Source organism: Clytia hemisphaerica, unplaced genomic scaffold (assembly GCF_902728285.1).
Source record: "Clytia hemisphaerica strain Z4C2 unplaced genomic scaffold, Clytia hemisphaerica genome assembly, whole genome shotgun sequence".
In the NCBI taxonomy this organism is placed as follows: domain Eukaryota; kingdom Metazoa; phylum Cnidaria; class Hydrozoa; order Leptothecata; family Clytiidae; genus Clytia; species Clytia hemisphaerica.
The window spans coordinates 884905-907388 of record NW_027104146.1 but is presented as its reverse complement, the minus strand read 5'-3'; the positions used below and the strand labels follow the sequence as shown (position 1 = coordinate 907388).

Genomic DNA, 22484 nt, shown 5'->3' with positions numbered 1-22484 from the left:
CGCGTTTAAATATTTTTTTTCTAAGTTCGATAAACGCCAGCGTTTAACATTAAACGCGGGCGTATAAATTAAACGCCGGCGTTTATTGAGTGTACTCACTAGAGATCTTATGGTTTTAGACGCGCGCGTATAAAGTTATACACCGGCGTTTAGTGTTAAACGCCACTTTTTCAACAAGTGAGTACCAAGCTTTATCGTACTTTGAAGACTTCAAAATATTTTCTCTCTTTTATTTTGTTTATGACTTTTTCTCGCGCTTTTTCTATAAAGTTTACAGACGCACTTCTTCGTAGTAGAGAAAAATATTTCCTTCGCACACTTACTTATTCATGTCAGTTTTATTTATAAGAATCGATCAATCTAAAAAGTTAAAATACTTTAAGTACATGTTTTTTTATAAGCAAGTGTATGCCCCTTGGTCAGGCTCGAGTATGCTTAAGCTTTCAAAGCATCCAGACATAGAATATGCTTTTTATATGCTTAAGAATTATTATGCTTTTGATTCACCCAACCAAATTTTTTAATAAAATCTTTGTTAAAATTTTGTTAATATTCGATTCAAAAAGCATTTAAATTTTTGAGCAGTGGAATGTGGCTAGCCGTGAAATGTCTTTTTTTACTTGACCACTTGCAAACCTTTTTGAATAGAAAGAGATTGACTACTTGAAAAATATTTCAGGCTAGCGTATATGCTTAAGTTATGCTTAGGAAATCTGCAAATCTGAGCCTTCATATGCTTATAAGCGTTATGCTTATAAAAAAAAACATGTAAGTAGAGCCCTATGTTTCACTGAGTACTTACTGAAAATCCTTTGACATGTCTTTGACATTTATTGACAAAATGACCCTTTTGAACCAAACTATTGACAGGGTCGTAAAATATGACCTTTGTAGACTTCATTTTATGTAGCAAAAATTCTTATTGTGCTCAATAACGAGGGGTAAATCACTAAAAATTAGGCGTACGAGATTTTGATTTCTTTTTGATTTTTGATTTATTTTTGATTTCTTTTTGATTTTTGATTTTTTTTTTGATTTCTTTTTGATTTTTGATTTCTTTGAATCCGTGCACCGAACGTATCATTCAAATTTTAATTTCTTCAAAATTTAAAAATTAAAAACAACACTAAATTTCAATTTTCAATTTAATAATGAAATATTAAAAAATCAATATCCGAATATAATTGATATTTTAAGTGCATCACATAAAAAGTTTCGTTTTGTATATTCCAATTATCTAGGAACAAAATATTTCTCACAATTCTCAAAAAAAGTTGCACGTGCAAGGGAGAAAGAAAAACTATTTTTGGTTGGGGATGTCTTAACTGGTGTGCCACGTCAATATAAATAGTAGATGGTTCCAATTTTTTTCTTGGTAATTTATTATGCATACTTTGAAAAATTTTCAAAGGGCCCGGTAAAATAATAAGCGCCACACACAATTTTTCCTTTCGCTGGTGGTTTATTTTCAAACAGCAAATAAACTCTGATTGGCCGGTTGATAAAACTAAGAATAATAGAATGTTTTCTGATTGGTTAGGGTGAACTGGAGTCTTTTGTCTACTTCTGGGTAGAATAAAAATCAAGGTTATTTTCCCCGGGGGGGGGGGTACTAGGACAAAATGGGTTACGGGGATGCTCCGCTGGTCAGGGTACCTTTTCTAACCTCCACGAGTCCCAGGTAGGGTCGCAAAAACACCAAAATGGAAAAATCAGTCCCTCGTAGGGTGCCTTTGTTTGGAAAATTTGGGGAAAAAGTAGAAAATTTGAGAAAATTTTGGAATTTCAGTCCCATTCAGGGTCACTTTTTTTGCAAATTTCGAGTCCCACGTAGGGTCCATTTTTCGAACCACAGCGGAGCACCCCCGTCGGTCGACAAGGGTAGTACCCCCCCCGGGTTATTTTCATTTGACCTCTTCATTGTATGCAAGCAGTCAGAGAAGGAAGATGGCAGAAGAGAGAGAATACACTCTGATCTGTGAAAATGGAGATGATTTGGTTGAGCGCACAATCAAATCTAGCAATATGAACATTGAGATTATAGGACTTGCTTTCAAGGTTAGTAATGTTCTTTCTTCTAACTCCAAAAATGTCCTTTGCGACTTTTAAATATTATTTATGAAAACATCAAAAGATAAAAATAAAATCTTTCATTGTGTAGGGTCTATGCGCCTATGTTTAGATTATTCTTTCCTGAAAAAAATATTCTTTAACCCTTAGGAGTCGAAACACGTATATGTACGTTTTGAAAAGGTCATTTTACCGATACACAGTCTTTTGGTCATAACTCCTGACCACTTGAGATTCAGAGAAAAAAAATCTGCTATTTTTTGTAGCTGAGAGAAAGAGCTTTCCAACGATACCAAAGTTGATACCTGAATCCTTTGTCCTGGTCGAGAAATTGCCTTTGAAAAAATAAATTTACAGAAAAAAATGATGAAATTTTTGGCCTTTTTCAAAAAAGACAGCGGCTTTGAAAGGTTAAGGAAATTTCGGTCATTTTGTGGAAAAATCTTCATTGGAATTTTTTTAATTAATTAAATTTAGATTTACTAAATTTTACTAAAAACTGAAATTTTTTATCAATTTTAACTTTCGCGAATACACGTTTTTTACAAGAACATTCAAAATCAAAGAAGCCTTCAATGGTCTTAAATTTTTTGGTTTCAAGCCTTGAAATTTTCTTAATTAAGTCTATTAATTTAAGTCTCAAAAATTTACTCATAGGGGTCTTAATTGGCTCTAAACGCGATTTTCCACTTATTAGGTCAGCTGGCTGTGTACATAATTATAAACAAACAAATGTTCTTATTTTTATAGTCTTGAAGCCTTCAAATGTTCTTAAAGGCCTGTTTCCATCGATCGCGCGAGCGTGCACGCTAGGCCAAAATTCTTAAAATAGATTTGGCCGCACACTCCGCGCGATCAATGTTTGATTTCCATCAAAAACATACACAATCTGTATGTTTACATTTTTTTGTTTACTCAGCAGTTTTTCGCTTTCTTGATTGGTTAAAGAATTGTCAATTGAGATGTGCGCTCCTGTACGCTCAAAACAGTTGAAAATTTTCAGCGTAGAAAAGAGCGCAAAAGCGTACAAGAGCGTACACATTTTGTGTACAAGAAAATTTAATTCGTGACGTCAATGTGCTATTTTAGGAAATTTTGCCCTACCGTGCACGCTCGCGCGATCGATGGAAACAGGCCTTAACGCGAATGGCGACCTAGCATTTTTCGCGGAACTTAATATTCGCGATTTGGCCAAACATTTAAAGCAATTTTTGTGTTTTCAGAGAAAATAGTTTTCTTCCTCAAAACTCCTACATCAATCGATCGACAAAGAGTTGATGTTTTGTTATGCTTTGTTTTATAATTTGTTTGGAAAAGAATAAACAAAGTTATTCTGAAGAAGGGTTTTTTCTCTCCCGAAAATTACTTATACCAAAATAATTTTTTTTGTAATGTTTATTTTGTGACTTATGGCTTCTTGGAGCTAGGCGCAAAAAGTTAAAAAAAAAGTGATTTGCCTCAAGTCATCACTGCGATGTGATCCCTAGCTGAGGTCAGTTGAATTATTATAACTCTTGTTAAGATCAACTTGAAATGGAATCCAAAGTTTTTTATGGCTTATTGATTTGATATGTTTTTGTTTTCTCGTTTACAGCTCGTTCCATCCTCAATCTATCTAGTAGAGAGATATGGATCCAATAAGACTGAATTCCCATCAAAAGTAGACGGAACCTTTAAACTTCGTGAGAATGAAACTACACATTTCACCGTCGAAGGAGAAAAGAAGAACTCAAACTCAACAGGAGCCTCAAACCAGTTACCAGGATTACCAACCCCATTTCAACAGCAGTTGTCTGAGCCGTTCCGACGTGTTGGAGGAAGAAACAGTCTACCTGGAAGGTAAGCAATCAGGCAATTTTCTAAGGCAAGGCTCTAAGTGAAAGGAATCAATCTTGGATTTTCATAGATTCAATTAGTAAACATTTCCCCCATAATTCCGGAATTCCTGATTTATTCCGACTTTTTTGCTCTCAGTTTTTTTATTAGGAGGCAAACAAACTCGTTTTTGTTTTCATTCCTATTCAGAATTCTAAATTTTTCTCGGTTGTCATGGTAACCTTCGGAAATATACATGAAATATACAGAAATATAATGGGGTGTGGCGAATAAAAACTAAACAATAATTTTCACTATTTTTTATGGAAGGTGGTGTTTTGTAGAATTAGTACTTTTTTTTTAATTAAGAAAAACAATTTTAACATTTTTCTAAATCTTACTGTAAGAAATTTATCTCGGAAGTTAGTGGAAATTGACATGAAAATACAGTTTATGTAAATTGTTGAATATTTCACGTTTTCAGATTTTCTGTAAGCTCCACCTCCACTTCACGACAGCGAAAACGAACTCAAGATTATGTGAAAGTAACCGCTTCTAAAAGAAACAATGGCAAAAAGAAGTTCCAAGTAAGTTAACATTCAGTTATGTCAACTTCATAAAAAATAAGTTTCAATTTCATGTCCACACGTACTTCAACTGGTTTCAGATTTCACAAAAAATCCTTCTTTTATTACTCTCAGTCTAATAAAGGCTAATTATTAGAAAGTTGATTATTTCGTTAATGATCTGGTTGGGAATTTTTAAACCTAATTTTAAAAGTTGTAAAAGTAATAAATTATCCACCTTAAAAAAAATAAGAATAAAGTGCTTGATTTTTTTAGGCAAGGAAGATCGTTCACAATACATTAGTATCCAAGACGAATGCTCCGTAGAATCCATTACGCGTAAAGTCCGAGATGGCTTCAGAAACCAGTCCTTGATACTAGTAGACACCAGTGGTGACAAAATTGAAGAAACTGACATAACTAAAGGTAAATAAAATCGATTAGTCCTGAAAATTTTTGTGAAGTTCTTGAAAGGTCACAACTTAGAAATATTTTCAAATAAAATATTGGTTAGAAATATTACAGTTTAGAATGAATATTTTAGAATACTGTAAAAATAAATACAAATGAAGCTACAATATATACACGAAGTAATATAACTAAAGTAATAACTTTATCAGTTGACTTTAAGGTGTAAAAGGTAAGGGTAAGTGATTATAAAAACATACATTATATAAAATGTCATTTGTGTTATAGAACTATCATTTTGGACAGCTAACGCAAGGCGCGTTTATGCTGTGGATCCTGAAGATACTGGAAACAAAGAAATGACAGGAGAAGCACCGATTCAGCAAATGCAAATGCATCCAATGATGGTCCAACAGCTACAAGCTTTAAGTATGGTTTCTCAGTTTAATTATTTGAATTCAAGTTATTGAAATAAAATTTAGGTTTCTAGTCCATAAACCAAATATTTCTTCAATGGAAAAGGATTGTATTGCAAAACCGTGATTTATCCATATTTATCACATTTTCATGTCTATTTCAATTTCAAACCAATGTCAAATTTCTCATTTTCCTTTTTCAGATACCGAAGTAAGACAGCTTAAAGAAGTGTTAAATAACAACATGGGTGTGATATCAATGACTGGGATCACAAATGGAAACTTGGAAAGTCTCAGAAGAACGCTCACAAATGGTATTAAAAGCTTCAAATTGGTAAACCCTTTGAGAGAAGCTACAGAATGCAAAATTTGCCACGAACGAATACGAGAAGGACCCCTTTTTTTCTCACAATGCTGCAAAGTGTTAATAGCATGTAGCCTATGTAACATTCTCCTTGGAACAGAATGCCCATATTGTAGATCTCCAAACTTCAGTACGCTTGGAATAAAAGGATTTGATGCAGTTCTAACCATACTGGAAGAAATTGAACGAGAGTGAGTTTAGGAGAGTGAATTTATATCTTGTATAGTAGTATTCTTGTATTTTTCATCTAGATTTTTATCTATAGTTAGTCTTGTGTTTTTACCAGAATTTTATTTCTGTATTCAGGGACGAAAAGATTACATTTTCTTATCCATTTAATAAAAGGTGTGATTTTAGTCTTTTTTTTAAATGCTTTGCAAGTAGACTTGAGCATAGAGTTGAGCTGTTCTTAATTTGACTGCTGCATTCCAACCTAAAAAGCTTTTTCACCATTATTTCAGCAAGAAAAGTTGTTTATGGAATACTATGGTGAAAACCATAGCAACTACACTTCTTTTTGTAAGCATACGGGAAGATCAGGTTGAAGCTCATATTATGCTTAGCAAAATTTAGTTTTCGGCCTCAAATTAAGCTTAACTGTATGCTTAAGACTTCAACCGTATGTTGGACCTACCTGGAGGTCCTATAAATTAACCGTTGTCCGTCCGTTCGTTTCTTACCAGCTTTTCTCGAAATTTCATCATTAGTTTTTTCTTATTTTTTGCACAAATATGCGTATTAGCAATGCCCAAAATATGACGAAGTCCGAATTCAGAGGATAATTTTTTTTCGGCCGAAAGTGATGGAAATATGCCATTTATTTTTGCACGGTAAATTTGATCGTTTTTCCTTTGTTTCTTTTCTATTCTTCTATTTTCGACTGTCTTCATCAGGTAGATAGAATCAGCATCCGGCTTGTTTTTCTTTGATTTGATGAAAAATTTTAATGTCTTTTGTTGAAAGGCTGATTCAACTTGGAATCAACAAAATAGGCCAAAAAATAGGATATATTGAAATTGCTTGGTTAGAATTTTGAGAATTTTTTACTAAAAGTTTTGGGAAGGAAGAAAAACTTCAAATTTTTTCGCAATTCAGCTTGGAGGTATGCTTAGCATTACACGCTTTTTTATATAAGAATGGTGTATTTTTGTTTTATGATGATATTCTTAACTTTTTGGTCGAAATCATCCTAAAGGCATTATTAGGTTAAAATGCAAACTCCACTCCTACGAAACATCAAATTAGAATACCAAGAAAATTTCAAAGAATATTTTAACTTTTTAGTTGAATGAAGTGCCAGTTACTGGTAGGAAATGATTTACATATTAAAAAGCTCTTTAAACTCGACGTTTTGGGTTTGGTTACAAAATTTTAGGACAGCCAGACTCTCTGGACTTTTGTCCAATTTCATCATGTATTCATATAGAACGTATTCTTATATAAAAAAGCATGCATACTTTAGCCTTTTTTTTTGGAGGAGAGGCCAAAAAATTGTTAAACAAAAATGTCGGCCAGATCTAAAACGACCTGCGTCCTACAAAATTGCCCTATTTATTTGCAATCGATATAAACAAAAAAGAGTGCTTACACTAGAAAAATACGCAGAGTTTTTTATAAGCAATCGCTTGCCCCTTGGTCAGGCTCGGATATGCTAAAGGTAATGGTAATTTTAGGTTCAATATATGCTTGCCATATGCACGAGTCTAAATATTTAATGCAATTTCGAAAAATCGAATGAGCGAAATTGGAAATTGACATCAAAATCAAATCAAATCAAAAGTAGACTGCCATATCGGAATATTGATAGTCAGTGTAAACGTCCCAATCGGTCCCAACAATATATTGTGGACATTTCCACGAGAAAAAATTAATTTTTTTAATCTTGACAATATCGTTAGAGCGTTTACACTGACTGTCAATATTTCGATAATATATTAACCCTTGAACGATAACAAAATAAGTATATAAGTTACCGTGGGCTATTACGGCTAATCCCGTAACACCCACATTGACTTTGAAATTGCTATTTTAGTCAAACTTGATGAAAATTTAGTTTTCGTTGGCACGTTGACGAAATATGGTCAAAATCTCAAGAATTTATTTAAAAAAGTCCAAAAATCTCACTAAAAGGCGGAATTTTGAAATTATTACTTGAATATACTTCATTGAGGGTTCATTGAGCTTGAAAAATAAAGTTGGCACTATGGATTTTTTTGTTACACTTAGTTAAAGGGTTGAGTACCCTATGTACAAACAAGCTGTAAACTTTTTTTCAACAATAGTTTGCTCTGCATGTTTAAAGCAAATTTTATTTAAATGGACTGCAAAACATCCTGCAAAATCAAAACATCGTAAATAATAGAAGCATTGGTATTTCAACTGGCAAGGAACCAACAAAAAGTTAAATAGAATCCGTATTAAAAAGCTGTCAAATTTGAAGTTATCTGTATAAAATCTGAAATAGCAGTTTTGAAAGGTGCTTGGTTTCCATTTACTAAATGATTGAATATTGTCGGAATTTGATGAACAGCTTGAAACGAATTTTCTCGTTGGTTGATAAGCTCTTCAAAGCCGACCAATGGATCAATACCAAAATGACTCTCCTCTGTCAACCTTCCCAAATAGATAGTTTCGTACATCTGTTTTGCTTCCAAAGGTTCTGGAATATCATTGACATTCAAGGGTTGTAACCTGTTTGTCCGTTCTTTTATCGTTGAAGGAACACCACGGCCTTAAAATAAAAATAAATATCGTTTGTTTTTTAGGAAGTCCTAATAATATGATAAAAAGACAGATAAACATCATACGAATTTTAAAATGGAATGAAACTTTTGCTTTCAGGTTTATGGCAATTATGAAAACTTAAAGAGTCGAGAGTAAAAATATAACCTGAGATAGGGTGTTGATTCCAAGATGATATTACAACGTTAAGACCGTAATTTGCAACCCGACAACTCACTTCTGATACACAAAATTTAAATGCGTCATTTTCCATATCAATTTGAAGTGTGTTGTCCATCTCAACCAATGCTTCCTTCAAGGGGTAATTTACCCTGGAGTTTACTTCAACCCAAATACGTTCAATTGGCAAATTCTCAAAGAAAAATAATAAACAAAATAGAATAAAAAATACAAACATAGTCTTCGTGGATTTACTACTTCCACAACCCAAAGTAGGGCCCCCACGAGTAGCGTTCTTGCTAAGTGTGTTTTAAATTGGAAAGATTCTTCGATTCTTTGTAAATTCGACTTTTTAGGATTGCAGGAGAGGGCAACTAGCAGAAAGATGAAAATGTGTTAACTGTGTACCTTCTTAGATTGAGTTTGTCTGTATGGGAGCATGCTGTTATCTCCTCGTAGATGGGCATATAATTCTTGAATTCCAAGCATTAAATAAAATTCTTTACCACAATCGACTCTAACTTGATGAAACATTCCGTGCTCCAGTGCAGATTTTCTAAAGATAAATAATGAGTATGGGGTAATTTTAGGTCCTAGAAAGTGTCTTTGTGTTTCACAATGCAAAATGAGTGTTCTATTATATATTCTTTAGTCAACTTTTTAATAACAAGGTCAGCATTACTTTATAAAATTGCCCCACTATGAAGAGTGCCGTACCGTGCCTAAGCTTGGAAGTAAGAAAAGCAATCATTATTCTTTAACAGTTTCATAAATTGTTAAAAATTACATTAGGTTGCAATGTTGATGTAAAACTAACTAACTTGTAAACATCTTTGTAAATTGTGAGGTTGTTCTTAATTGGCATAGTCGTGCCCGCTACAATAAATCTACTGTGTCCGTCAATGGCACAAACATGCGTGACACCATACCGAATCAATTTTTCATTTTGGTCTACATGTAACTTATGACCAAAGTAGTCAGCTTGGTATGGGATCGGATTAATCAAACGAGCAGTATTTGTTCGTCGACGTTGATTGTAGTTTGGAGCAACTTGAGCGAGAGCAGAAGCTATTCTGTTCTGACCTATCGACACATTGTACTTTTGTTTAATGAAACCAGTCATCATTTTTCTTCCATACGTTGGTCCAACCTTAAAAGAAGTAGTTTCTTTGTTATAAAACGAATTGTTATCTTTTTAATACACGCTTTTGTACTTATAAGAATAACTCTTATAAAAATTATATAAGTGTGAGATTTGGGATCATTTACGACAATGGAAAAGCAAGTAGAATAATGCTCGTGTATTCTGTATTGGCTAAAAATTCCTACACCGCCATCAGTTTTTCAGCAGAACAAAAAATTAGCAAGGGTCGATTGAATACTAACAAGCATCATACTGAATGAACCCACCGGCAGTATATTTGAGAAAATCCCATAAAAGACTGGTGAATGAACGAACAATAGTTAATTTCTAGGACCTACACACGTAGATATAACAGTCCTCAATAAAGACCAAAACCTTCGTTTTTTATGTATCATAATAAATTATTTACCTGATCAACAGCCTCAGCAACAACTCTCCTGACAGAGTTCATCTTAATTCGAGGTGAAAGGCCATGTGCTTGACAAAATCGCTTCACGGAGATAAGTGAAAACCCACGTTTACCAGGAAAAAAAAGTTGTAATCTTGCCTGGACTTCCCAAATTGTTTTTCCTTCCTCAAAAAGTTCAGCCACGTATTGAGGATCTACTTGATCCATCTTTTATCTGTATCTAAGAGCTAATGAATCAGTGGAAGTAATGAATGGACACTTAAGAGAAGTCACGTGACAATTGGAATCCCAAACTGATAAAGAAAATTGAATGAGCCTTTCCGCGCAACTCTTTATAAAAGAGAATTTTTAATGAACCAATATTTCTTTGAAAATTTAGTATTTGAAGATTAAAATTCAAAAATTATCGTTAAAATTAAAATTTTCACAATGTGTTATGAAATTAAAAATTGAAATTTATTGTTGTTTTCAATTTTTAAATTTTGAAAATATTAAAAAATTAAATGATACGTTCGGTGCACGGATTTCTTTGTGATTTCCTTTTGATTTCTGATTTCTTTTTGATTTCTTTTTGATTTCTTTTTGATTTTTGATTTTTTTTTTTATTTTTTTTTATTTTTTTTTTATTTTTTTTTTATTTTTGATTTCTTTTTGATTTCTTTTTGATTTCTGATTTCTTTTTGATTTCTTTTTGATTTTTGATTTCTTTTTGATTTCTTTTTGATTTTTGATTTCTTTTTGATTTTTCAAAAAGGTGTACGTGATTTTTTTCAGTGATTTACCCCTCGCTCAATAAGATGCTTTCAGTATCGCAAGGTAGAAATTTTCAGTAGGAAAATACTACAAAGAGCTGTTTTAGGTGTCAATTTCACCATGTCAAAGTATTGACGAAATTAAATTTTTGTTAAAAATATTGACAAAGCTTCGCAAACCAATTCCAAGAAATATTTTGGCACCATTTGACATGATGCAGATCATACAATAGGGTAGAGATAGATTGACCCCCTATTTATATTACAGAGCCTTTTTTAGACATTTACGTGTATTCTTATCGTCTTATAATGAGTGTCATAAGAGGGAGTATGTTTAGGAAAAAGGAAAGTTCTTATAATAAGAGTCATAACATAAGAGAGAGTAGGTTTAGGAAAAAGAAAAAATCAAGATAATGGCCTTTTGTTTTATACTTCAGTATACTTATATGAGGCGAAGAGAATATTTACTCACTACGTAAATATGCTAAATATTTTTTTAGATAACACTTTTTTCAAGTAAATATAAAGCAAAGACTTGTGTGTTAGCATTCAGATATTACAAAACCAATTTTTTTAGAATAGAGATTTCGAACAAGCGAAGGAGAGTTCTGGTCTGTAAAGTATACAAACTGAGTAGGTAGTAAGTAGTAAGTAGTAGGTAGTAAGTATTAAGTAGTAGGTAGTAGGCGTTTTGTACTTGCCGGTTAAAGAAAACGTCTTATGGGTAATTAATATGAAATTTCAAGGTTTTCAAGGGTATAAAACTTGCACCTCAAGGGTTCCAAAATAATATTGATTTTTCAAGGGTTTCAAGGAAATTTTCAAAGGCAGGAAAAAATTAAGGGTATTTACAGAGTTGGGAGGATTTCAAGGGTCGCCGGCCACCATGGAATGTTCTTTTTATTTAGTCTAATAATATGGCATACAAACGATCCGTAGCGCAAATAGATGATTGCGTCTCCGAGTTTTTTACAAAGGAAAACCCGAACGTCGGACTGGGCGTGGTAATCAAAAATTCGTCCAGCTATAATTTGGAGTATGTAAATAATGGAGTGATTTCAGGGTGGTGTGTGGAGCCAGTGGTTCAAATGTTTTCAAAAGATGTTTATATGATCGAGCCAGGTCAAGCAGGTGCATTAATGTGGCATAGGCATGGATGGGGTGAATTTGGTATGTTATAAAATTCAGAACATTATCTACCCTAGATAGATATAGCGTTTTTAAGTCTGGTGTGATCATATTCAGACAGAACTTTCATAAGCAAAATATAGTCAACTTTCTCTTATTCTTACCTCTAATATTCGTATCTTTCCATAATCCGAACAAAAACATTACGCCACTTGCCCTTAGCTGGAAGGAGGTGTAAAAACTCTCCGTAATCCGAATCAAGAAGGTTTTTGCTTGAAGATCGAACTAGAGAGAATAAGCTGTATCCATGAACTTTCCATAACATCTATTTATCTTTATTTACTTAAGGGAAATGGGTTGGCAATATCGCTAGTCTTGGCATAGCACATTCTGGCGCTCAGAGTTACGTTGAAGGGTATATCTCAGTGAAGGCACGAACGCCTGGTAAAAATCACATTGTCTGTCTCGGTTTTTCATTGGGAAGAAACAGATGTAATAAATGTGGGATTCAAATCCGTGGTGAAGATGGCGTCCTGGATGCGAATGGAAATGTTTCTGGACATGGGACCGACCCAACTGGTAATGTAACAGATATTAGTGCACTGGCATATTCAGTTGCTTTCACAGAGTTTAATAAAGATTCAAGAGGAATTTCATGGCACGAATTCAACGAAGAAACAAGAGCTTTGAGAATCAAATGCAAAATGAATAACGAGAACCATGGTGTCATCAACTTCGAAGTCTTTGATGGCAAAGGAAATACAAACTAAAGTTAAAATATTATAAACGAGGTGTACTATTTACATCTCCTTCTCACAGACCCAGTAGGATTTTTTCAGCCATTGGGGGTAAAAGTAACGGACTGAAACTCGATGGGGGTTGATATTCCCATATTTTTCATGACCGGGGGTTTAAATTCTTTCAAGCAAGAAAATTGAGTGGGGATGGGAAAAATAGCAAAATTTTGCTTTGAGGATTGGCTTATTTGATTATTTTCAATGGGGACAAAAATGGGAGGACAATTTTCCACCGGGGACGATTTTTTGGCCAACTTTTCCAATGGGAAGGGTTCGTAGTGGGTCTGTGAGAAGGGGGTGTAGCTTTTGATAAAATCTTAACACGTCTACCTTAAGGGAAGAAATTTTAGCGGGAATTTAATTTGGCGGATGGTCGAAAAACTTTTTTCAGACGTCAAAATTTCTTCCCTTAAGGTAGTTTATTAAGCAAGTAAAAATTGTATGATTTATTGTTTAATCTAAACTTTTGACTACAATAATTAATTTTTTAATTTTTCCAAGGACTTTGCCGAAATTTCTTCCCTTAAGGTAGTTTATTTTGGCAAGCAAAAATTGTATGATTTATTGTTTAAGCTAAACTTTTATCTTGACTACAGTAATTGATCTTTTAATTTTTTCAATGACTTTGGTCCAATGGGCTTTTGTACCTTTATACTTAGTATTTTAGGCGACAAATTGCTTTTGGTAGACAAGACGGTAAACCAGAAACATCATAGATAAAAACAATGTTTACAGCCTGGATATCCTGGCTGCTTTGATATCCAGGCTGCTTTTGAAATGAGAATTTGAATATCGATATCGACAAAAAACACTTTGTTTTACGTTGAAGTTTTTTTTATTGGTCTTGTATATTTTATTTCATTTTAGACATAGAAAAATGAAGTCTAATTCTGCACCAAAACTTGGCTCTAATTCTGCACCAAAACTTGGCTCTAATTCTGGACCAAAGCTTGGCTCTAATTCTGGACCAAAGCTTGGCTCTAATAGAGGTCCTATAGTTGTTGCAAATCCAAACACAGAAACGATTGGCACTTCGGGGCCGAGATTGGGACGGAACGCGGGAGCAGGGCCAGGAATAAAAGGAACACAGAAGATGTCAACTCCTTGCAACTTCTATAAAAACACTGGAAATCTTGAAGTTCATCAAAATACTGAGAATGTTTTAAATAGGGAATTGATTCTGAATGTGGAGCAAACAATTACTTTCCAATCAACTGATGATATTTTGCAAATGTTGAAAACGCATCCTGATTTTGAAAGAATTCCACCAGACTCTTTGCAACCTATCATTGCAGGCTTACTTTCAGGTGAGAGACACAGTTATCTTTCGCGATTTCGCGAAATTTAGACCTCCTTCGCGTTTTTGGGTGTCTATCGCGAAAATTAGTTCCGCAAATAGTATTTTTACTTACATTCTGTAAAAACCTCTAGGAAAATGAAAAAATTTCGGCAAAAGATTGGGTGTCAACCGCGAAAATTAGTTCAGCAAAAATTAGTCACCGCGAAAATTAGTTCCCTTAAGGAAATCGGTTTAATTTTCATCACTTGTACAGCCCGGTCCAGAGGTGGTCAATCGCCAAGTCATGGTGAAAAAAAAGGGAAGCAAAGGTCAACCCTTTTTCAAGGCTTTAATTTGAGTTTAGAACAAACAATCTTTCATGTTTTGTAGTTTAATATATCACATTTATTAATAAAAAAAAACCATTTTCACATAGGTCTAATGGCTGCAGTAGGAACAATAGTTTTGGCAATCTCACCCATTGGAACGGCTCTTGTCATCAAAATCTTGGCTGGTGCTGTGCTCTCTGGTGGTGTTGCAGGTTAAAGATCAAATTTCATAAAAGTTGGCTTGCTCGAAATAAATAGCCTATTTCATAGGATTTGTGCATTTGTTACATGATTTTTTCTATTCAATACACTTTTCTCGAGATGCATAAATTTATTGTTGTCCTCGTTTTCAAACAAATTTCATTGCTCTGAAATTATACAGTTAAACCAATTTAAATTCCCAAAAGGCAAACATTAACTCTGAAACAAAAGTACTTGAAATTCAAAATGTCTCATGAGGTATAAACAACACAATTATCATTGTGAATATGTAATTTTATAGCAATGAAATCTGTTTGAAAACGAGGACAACAATAAATTTATGTATCTCGAGAAAAGTGTATTCAAAAGGGAAAAATGCACAATCTGCAGATTTCAAGACCCTCAAGAAAGACGTTGAAAAATTTAAGAAATTCGCAAAAGAGTTCTCAATTCGCAGAGAAGTTCTCAACATTAAAAAGTTGATTACTGCAGTGACGTAGAAAAATATCATGTACTAAAAACACGAATTCTATGAAATAGGTTAAAAGATTTCAGACCACATTAGGGTCCTTTGCAAAATTTCGTGCCGTTTTCAATAAGGATTTTGTTTGAAGGAAAATAGGTAGCTCCCAAATAATTACGTGGTTGATCAGAGTTTTTTTAGGATTCAAGGAAAGCTTCGGCATCTTAATGATCGGAAAGTATTTAAGTACATAAGGCGAGACCAATTTAATTTGTTGTTCTACGGGCGCGACCGACCCAGTATTTGCTGCAAACGAAAAAATAATAATATTGAGTTTCCTGTGCCACAAATTTCCAATAATAAGAAGTCATTGAAAAAATTTACACTAAAAAAAAGTTCAAAAAAAATCTAGAATCATGAAATCTATGCACGAAAGATTTTATTACAAACTCCATCAAAGATGAATGATGAATTTTCGATCAAGATTATTTGAAAATATTACTTAAAACCTGATTACCTTCCTTGATTAATGAAAATCTTATTTTTATTTTACCGACCGACCGACTCATATTTTGCTAACGATCTGCCCGTAGAACAACAAATTTAATTGGTCTCGCCTAAAGGGACATAAAAGTAGTAAAATGTAAACATTGCTCGAACCACGTGTCATTAAAGAGAAAAATTAAAATCACGTGTTTAAAACAAACTTGTAAATCAAAATCAGCCATACACGCTTTTTTTTATAAGAATAGTGTACTTTGGATGAGGGTCAAGTATTCTTAAGAAATTGCCAAAATTGAGGTTGAAATATTCTTAACATATTCTTATTTTTTAGACTTGACTTTTTTACAAACATGAGAAATGATAAATTTGAGAGTTTTGGACTTTTGAGTGAACATTTGGGTTAAATTTACATTCTTCTTCAAAGCTTCAATTTATCTCTAACAAAGGAAGCAGTTTTTTCTGTTAACCAAATACAAAATGACTGTATTCTTATCAAATTCTGTGAAATTCACCTTAGAGGGTATTCTTAGGGTATTCTTACGATTTGGCCAATTTTCACCCTGGTATTCTTATAGAAGATATTCTTATAAAAAAAGGGTGTATATTTGTTTTGATTTTTTATTTGGACATTTGTTTTTATTTTGTATCCCGCTGCATACGGTTTGTTTACAAATTTCATCAGTATGTCCCTTTAAAAGAATGGTCTCATATCAAACCACCGTATCTTTCTGAGAAAATCCTCAAAACATTTTACAGGAAAATGATCTAAAATCGTTCATTTTAGGAGCGGAGAACGCACTGAAGTACGGAATTCGTGGAACTTTTACATGGACCAAATGGACCATAGATGTTGCGCTTTCGTCTTCAACTGTTTTAATTATAACGGGACTGGCCACATATTCAGCCTGGAAAACCGTCACCAACTTCTTCGTGAACACCACAGAAATAAGTCGTGAATTATTGGAAAGCATCATTAGAACAGCCAAAATCACAAGCACTTTGATAGCAAGTTTGACCTCCAGTTCTGCTGAAGCTCTAAAAAAGGTTAATTTATGATTCCTCTTCCAAGCTGACAAACAACATTTTTCAACGTTCATGTAATGTCCAAACCATATAATGCACCTATCAACACTTAACGATGTGGTCGGCTTTTTAGGGAAATTTATAAGAAATTCTTTCTCGGCAGTGCGCCGATTTTTAGGCTTCCTCTGAACACATTCCCGCCAAAACTGTAGAAACAATTTCCCGAGTTTCTGCGCTGGAGTGCAAACTATTTTAGCATTCAAATAGCTCAACAAAATTGACGTTACTTTATTTTTTTACATAAGTGCTCCTTCGCTACGTGTTTTCGATACAGTCGTCACAAGACATTTCCCTTAAAAATTCAATGCCAGTCTCCTAAAAAGCTGACCGCTAAGGGTTGGGCGGGTGTATATAACGTTAGATGAACGATGCGTGACAGCTGCGTTTTGTTAAAGTCTATTCTGTCCAGTTTCAATCTGAATAATGGTTACCGTGAAAATTACATACCATATTCCGACCTGTGACGACGAATAGCAATTCTTTTCAGCGCACAATCAACGTAGAGAAAAGTAACCATGACGATGACAATCCCATATCTTAATGACTTACGCATATCAAGAAGCCGGAAAATACATATACTTTATTGTTCCAACATCAGTTTTATTACTACTTATTTCTAGGTTATTAAAGATGAACGTATTGACCCATTGATGCTGGTTCTCGCTTTTATGACTGGTGGTCTACAAGGGTATAGCATCGGATCGACTGTTTCCGAGCAAACAATTTATGAACAACTAAAAAGATTAAGTGAAACTCCTGAAAAGCTATGGTAAGCCCGGGGGGGGGACTAGGGTTACGAGCTGACGGGGGTGCCGCCCGACTTTCGAACTTTGGACCCTTACCGGGACTTAAAAGGAGAAAATTTTAGGAATTTTACGACCCTTAGCGGGACAAATTTGACCAATGTTGACCAAATTTCGATCTTTCAGGGGGTAAAAAGTTGAAATTTTCCTATTTTTCCGACCCTTAGCGGGACTGAAATTTGATTTTCTGATTTTCCGACCCTTAGCGGGACTTTGGAGGTCCAAAAATTTACCCTTAAGGGCGGCACATACCGTACCTACCATTTGCCTAAGTACCCCCCCCGGGATGGTAAGTTATGTAAAGTCAAAGTTTTTGGCAACTTTGTATAAACTTTGCCGATACGGAGATCTAGAAAGAGCTTTCGTATCCCTTAAGAAAGGGTTAAAAATTATAAACCCTCTACGTTTGGTACCACAGATATCATATTCTTTTACACACTGTCCAATTTTGAAATTGTCTCCGCCATGTTTAAAAACATTCGAATCGCACTGTTGACGACCAGAATGGAAAACAAGATGAAAACTGAACACGCTTCCCTTTATATGAAAAGCTCCATCCAGTCAAGTAGTTAGAGATCAGTGTTTGGTACCCCCATAATGAACAATTTTGATAAAAGTACACCAAGAGGGGACCAAGAGTGAAAAAACACCATGGGTAAATATTTCGACAAGGACGTCATGGCCTTATTTAAGAAGCGACCGTGATGAATGGCATGGGGGGGGGAGGCAATCGATTTCTAAACGACGGCATGTGCCGCGAAAAAATTGACTTTCAAAATCCCTTACAGTGCAACTCCTGAGCAGTGAAAAGGTACCCTTACAGTGCATTTTACCGAACGTTTCTGATCGTTACAGTGTAGTTTGATTGCATATACCGAAGCCACCAAAAATGAGCCTGAGATGTCGACACAATGTGCAAAACAAATCAAAATTGGTGCGATTCAAAACTATAAAGGGGCAAAGGGGCACTATAAAGATACATCAGATACATCATATTTTTACTGTCAGACAAACACACCCTTACAGTGTATCCAGCTAAAAGAAGACCTTGTTAGTGCACACTATCAAAAGTACATCCTTACAGTGTATTTTGAGGGTCTCGAAAAACCTACCCTTAATGGCGGCACATGCTGTAGGTTGGACCATATGAGCGCCCCCCCCCGGGTTAAGGTTCACAAGGTTGCGGGTTCATCTTTCAGTCGGGTTATACCAAAGAAGTTCAAAATGGCACTCGGTGCTTTTGATACTAAGCAAGCAAATACAAGGGCCAACGATACACGTTTTTTTATAAGAACAAACAATATAAGAACATAAGGCTTCGATGGCAAAAATAGAACAAGTTAAGAACATTTTAAGGCCTTGCAGACTCTTAAACACCCGATTTCTGATGAAAATAGGCAAAAATACTTACAAAATGGTGAAAATAAGAATAATGTTAAGAACATCCGAAGGCTTCAAAAACTTTGGATGTTCTTATAAAAAAACGTGTAAGTTACGAAATTCAGGAAACGATATGGCACACTTTCTTTTACCTTTGGGTAGACAGCTAAGGAAAAAGAAGTCTAGGGGGGGGGGGTTTCAGGGGGTACCCGATTCTGCAATTCCGCCAATTTTTTCTCCAATTTCCGTCAAACCGTCTTAAATTGAACAAAAATTCCGTCACCGAAAATTCCTTTGAAATTCAATATTTTTGTCGAAAATTCCGCAAATTTTGAATATCTTTTACCAATTCCGAAATTCCGCAAATTTTTTTGCTAAATTCCGTTTTTCCGCACTAAAATTGTCTAATCTTCCGTCTCCGTCAGAGAACCCAATTTCCGTAATTCCGTCTAAATTTTCGCCAAATTCCGCCACTCCGTCCGAAAAAAGGGCCGATTCCGCTCCTCCGCCAACCATGAAACCCCCCAGTCTAGGTCACCCTCGAGTGAAAAATCACAAATCACATTACTTACGTAAAGTTCTGTAAAATATTTGTTAACTGCAATCTACACAGGCTGTCGAACTGAAATATTGTGCACTCTATCAGACTGCCAATACCTATCATGGCGGGTCCAGATTTCAAATTAAAGGCGCCAACAGCTACTCAGTTTCAGAAGAGAGTTTCCGTCTATTTTACAGACTACCCGTCAAAAATCGCATTTTGGTCAACCGTCAAACTAAGCACACGCAGAAATCAATACACTTTTTCAACCGTAGTTGCGCGGTCAGGCGCGTGCCACTTTATTATTTAATTATCCCACTAAATTCAATCCAATCTTTTTTTGACATATTTTTATATTGCCTATATAATATGTGCGAAAAAAGGACGGGGACAGTTTTAGTGCGATAAAGCGGACAAAAAATTCCCGCGCGGCAATTGGTGGCTACGGTCGAAAAGGTGTATACCATTAAGGTAGTATTTCGCTATGAACCTTTCTGCTAATTGTCGAAAACATACCCGTTTTGATATTGATTTCTCCTTATTTTTTTACAGTGAATATTACAAGGACTTTTGGACATCGCAAAAGAATTTCTGGAATCATGTAGAAAAACATGGGCAAGAAGTTGAGCCTCGTATATATCAATCAGATGGCATTCAATTCAATTTTAATGATATGGAAGGTTCTACTGTTTTATCAAAACGCGCAATCGGAGAACTAAACGAGATTCAAAAAAATATTTTTGGTAATGCATATGGCAAATTAGCAGCAGACATTGTAGAAAACCCTGAAAAAATCAAGTTATTAACCTTCGATATCAAAAACAATAATTGGATTAAGGTGTTTTATGATAAAGACCACAACCTTATTTCAATCACAAAATTAGATGGCACCATTATCACGACATACCGAATCTCGTCTAACGTCAAAAAAGCGAAAAGCGCATTCAACAAATTCTTCAACGTTTTGCGTCATGAAGATACATTGGAAGACAGAGCTGGCATCAGAAAGAAAATGATTGAATTATTATTATCTGTACAAAGCAAGTAGCATGAGGGCCACCTATAGCTTTTTGATAGACTGGGTGTCGCTGATAAGTGGCCCGCGATGTAACTTGGTAGACTCCATTTTTTGGCTTTGCTTGAGGTGGTAGCAAATACATGCCACTAGATCCAGTCCCTTTTTGGCGAAAAAACAAGAAGAAAACTATGACCAAGGGATCGATTGTTTTCAAAGTTTGGAGGTATTTTTAAGTTTTTATCATCTCTTCATAGCTTTGATGGGATTTTAGAATGTATCATATTGTTTTTGTTGTTTTCATATTATTTTCGAAAACGAAAGTGAAAAAAATCAAGATGGCAATATCCTCTAGTCTACTTCACTGGACTCAGCGCCATCAAAATCAACAAAAAGCCAAGCCCAGTCAGAAGTAGACTCTAGTCTGTGTACAAAGAAGCTTTTATTTTGCATCCCAACTGGCAAACAACGTTGTTGCAACGTTCATCTAGCGTTCACAACGTTCATATAACGTTAGATGAACGTTGAAACAACGTTGTGTACCAGCTGGGATCTTCCAAAAAAAGACTGGAAAATAACACGTGCAAGAAGTGTTTTCTATAGGAACATTTTTGCAAGAACATGGGAAAAAGCTAAGAACAAATTAAGAGCAACACCCTCTGATTTTCGAAATGGCTCAGAAAAATTTTAAGCTCCTTATAAGTCAATAAGTGAATAAAATAAGGACTGGATCGACTCTCTTCAAGACTGTTACTTTCGATTTCCAATTTCTAATTTCTTCGATCTCTACTGTACATTATAAAAAAAAATGTTTCATTAAACAGAAACGTCCAAAGAGTTTGGTTATCCTATGGCCTGTTCACAATAAGTGCTACTCTGTGGAAACCACTCTCCAAGAAAATAAGTCTAACCACATTGACATGGTTTCTATATCGAGAAACCGGTCACATGGAACAAGAGAACAAGAACTTTTTTGGAAAGATTTTCTTCTGGAAATCTCAAATTTAATCATTTCAAATTTCATCATAATAGATCTTATTGGAGTTTTTGATTTTTCTAAAAAGGCGATGCATTGTGAGATTGTTTCGGGAGTATTAAAATAGAATTCCCTCGAGGAATTCCTTTTTAAAAGATTTCTATTGTAATACTCCCGAAACAATCCCACAAGGCATCGCTTTTTTAGAAAAATCAAAAACTCCGATAAGATCTATTTTTCAGATAAAAATGTAAAGCGTTATTTTCTTAAAAAGGATTTAAAATTCAATACACGCTATTTTTTTATAAGAACCGGTAAGTAAACTTTGGTTCAGGTTGTTCTTAATTGTTTTGAAACTTTCAGGCTTAAATATTCTTACGATGTTTTAATACGCTTAGTTTCTTTATTTAAAATCAGTATTTTTTTTAATACTATATAAAATTTGATAAATTTGTTCTTAGGTTGTTGCAAATTTTCAGCCTCGTGTTCTTATAAAATTATTCTTAAAAAAAAAAGCGTCTATTTGTAAATAGGTATCTTCTATCTTTGGGTTTAGAATTGACAAAAAAATTGCCTCTCGAATCTCCTGCAGTTTTCGAGTGAATCGGTTTTTAGTTATCGATAGAATCTATATTACCATGAATTTTTTTGAAGTCTGAAAATCAAATATTTGATGGTACCAACGGTATCAGCACGAACAGTAGCTGAAGAAAATGGGGTTATTTGTTAACCCTTTAAGTGCCAATGTCGGGTATATCGGACATGGGCTATATAGGAGGACAATGCCCAGTTTGAGTTAGAAATCGTCATTTTTGGTCTAACTCATAGAAATCGGATTGTGCTTCATGGTCAAGCAAAAAAAATCAAAAGTGGGTTCATCCAGCAATATCTTAAAGCCAAAAAGTCTAAAAAAATGCAAAAAATGTGACAAAAATCCACTTTTTGGAAATTTTGACCGAGTGATTCAAGAACTTCCAAATTTAGCCCTGCTTTACTTTATTCTATCATCTAGCGAGTTGATTTGAAGTTTTACCACCAGCACCTTTCTGTCATTCAGTCAGGTCCCGCGCTATCCAACCAGCTTCTAACTTCTTCTAGATACGGAGATATAAGCCTTTAAAGTTAAACTAGCGATTTTCT

At 34.5% G+C, this 22484-nt stretch overlaps 3 protein-coding genes across 4 annotated transcripts in view; 2 read left to right on the top strand and 1 right to left on the bottom strand.

Moving 5' to 3' along the window:
- Positions 1-1597: 1597 nt before the first annotated feature.
- LOC136813801 (uncharacterized) lies at positions 1598-5943 on the top strand. Its single transcript, XM_067070290.1, has 6 exons — positions 1598-2058; positions 3665-3909; positions 4370-4472; positions 4728-4877; positions 5148-5288; positions 5479-5943. The coding sequence occupies exons 1-4, from the start codon at positions 1948-1950 to the stop codon at positions 4776-4778; spliced, it is 510 nt and encodes a 169-aa protein (XP_066926391.1). The 5' UTR covers positions 1598-1947; the 3' UTR covers positions 4779-4877; positions 5148-5288; positions 5479-5943.
- Positions 5944-8028: 2085 nt separating this feature from the next.
- LOC136813872 (uncharacterized) overlaps positions 8029-22484 on the bottom strand; it is a 42118-nt gene continuing 27662 nt past the window's right edge. Inside the window, exons 1-4 of one of the 2 annotated variants that reach the window (XM_067070368.1) lie at positions 9362-9715; positions 8949-9096; positions 8529-8733; positions 8029-8370 (exon numbers count right to left, since the gene is read on the bottom strand). In XM_067070368.1, coding sequence (XP_066926469.1) covers positions 8057-8370; positions 8529-8733; positions 8949-9096; positions 9362-9666 — 972 coding nt within the window. In that variant the 5' untranslated portion in view covers positions 9667-9715 and the 3' untranslated portion in view covers positions 8029-8056. Of the gene's footprint in view, positions 8371-8528; positions 8734-8948; positions 9097-9361; positions 9716-22484 lie in introns of those variants that run through there. The other variant, XM_067070369.1, reaches the window with a different exon arrangement.
- Positions 11653-12888, top strand: LOC136813800 (uncharacterized). Its single transcript, XM_067070288.1, has 2 exons — positions 11653-12015; positions 12322-12888. The coding sequence occupies exons 1-2, from the start codon at positions 11763-11765 to the stop codon at positions 12741-12743; spliced, it is 675 nt and encodes a 224-aa protein (XP_066926389.1). The 5' UTR covers positions 11653-11762; the 3' UTR covers positions 12744-12888.

Bases quoted from the DNA above. Each gene is read 5' to 3' on its own strand.
- LOC136813801 (XM_067070290.1), top strand. From the start codon at position 1,948: ATGGCAGAAGAGAGAGAATACACTCTGATCTGTGAAAATGGAGATGAT. The intron at 2,059-3,664 runs GTTAGTAATGTT...TCTCGTTTACAG, and splicing joins TTATAGGACTTGCTTTCAAG to CTCGTTCCATCCTCAATCTA. The intron at 3,910-4,369 runs GTAAGCAATCAG...TCACGTTTTCAG, and splicing joins AGAAACAGTCTACCTGGAAG to ATTTTCTGTAAGCTCCACCT.
- LOC136813800 (XM_067070288.1), top strand. From the start codon at position 11,763: ATGGCATACAAACGATCCGTAGCGCAAATAGATGATTGCGTCTCCGAG. The intron at 12,016-12,321 runs GTATGTTATAAA...TATTTACTTAAG, and splicing joins GCATGGATGGGGTGAATTTG to GGAAATGGGTTGGCAATATC.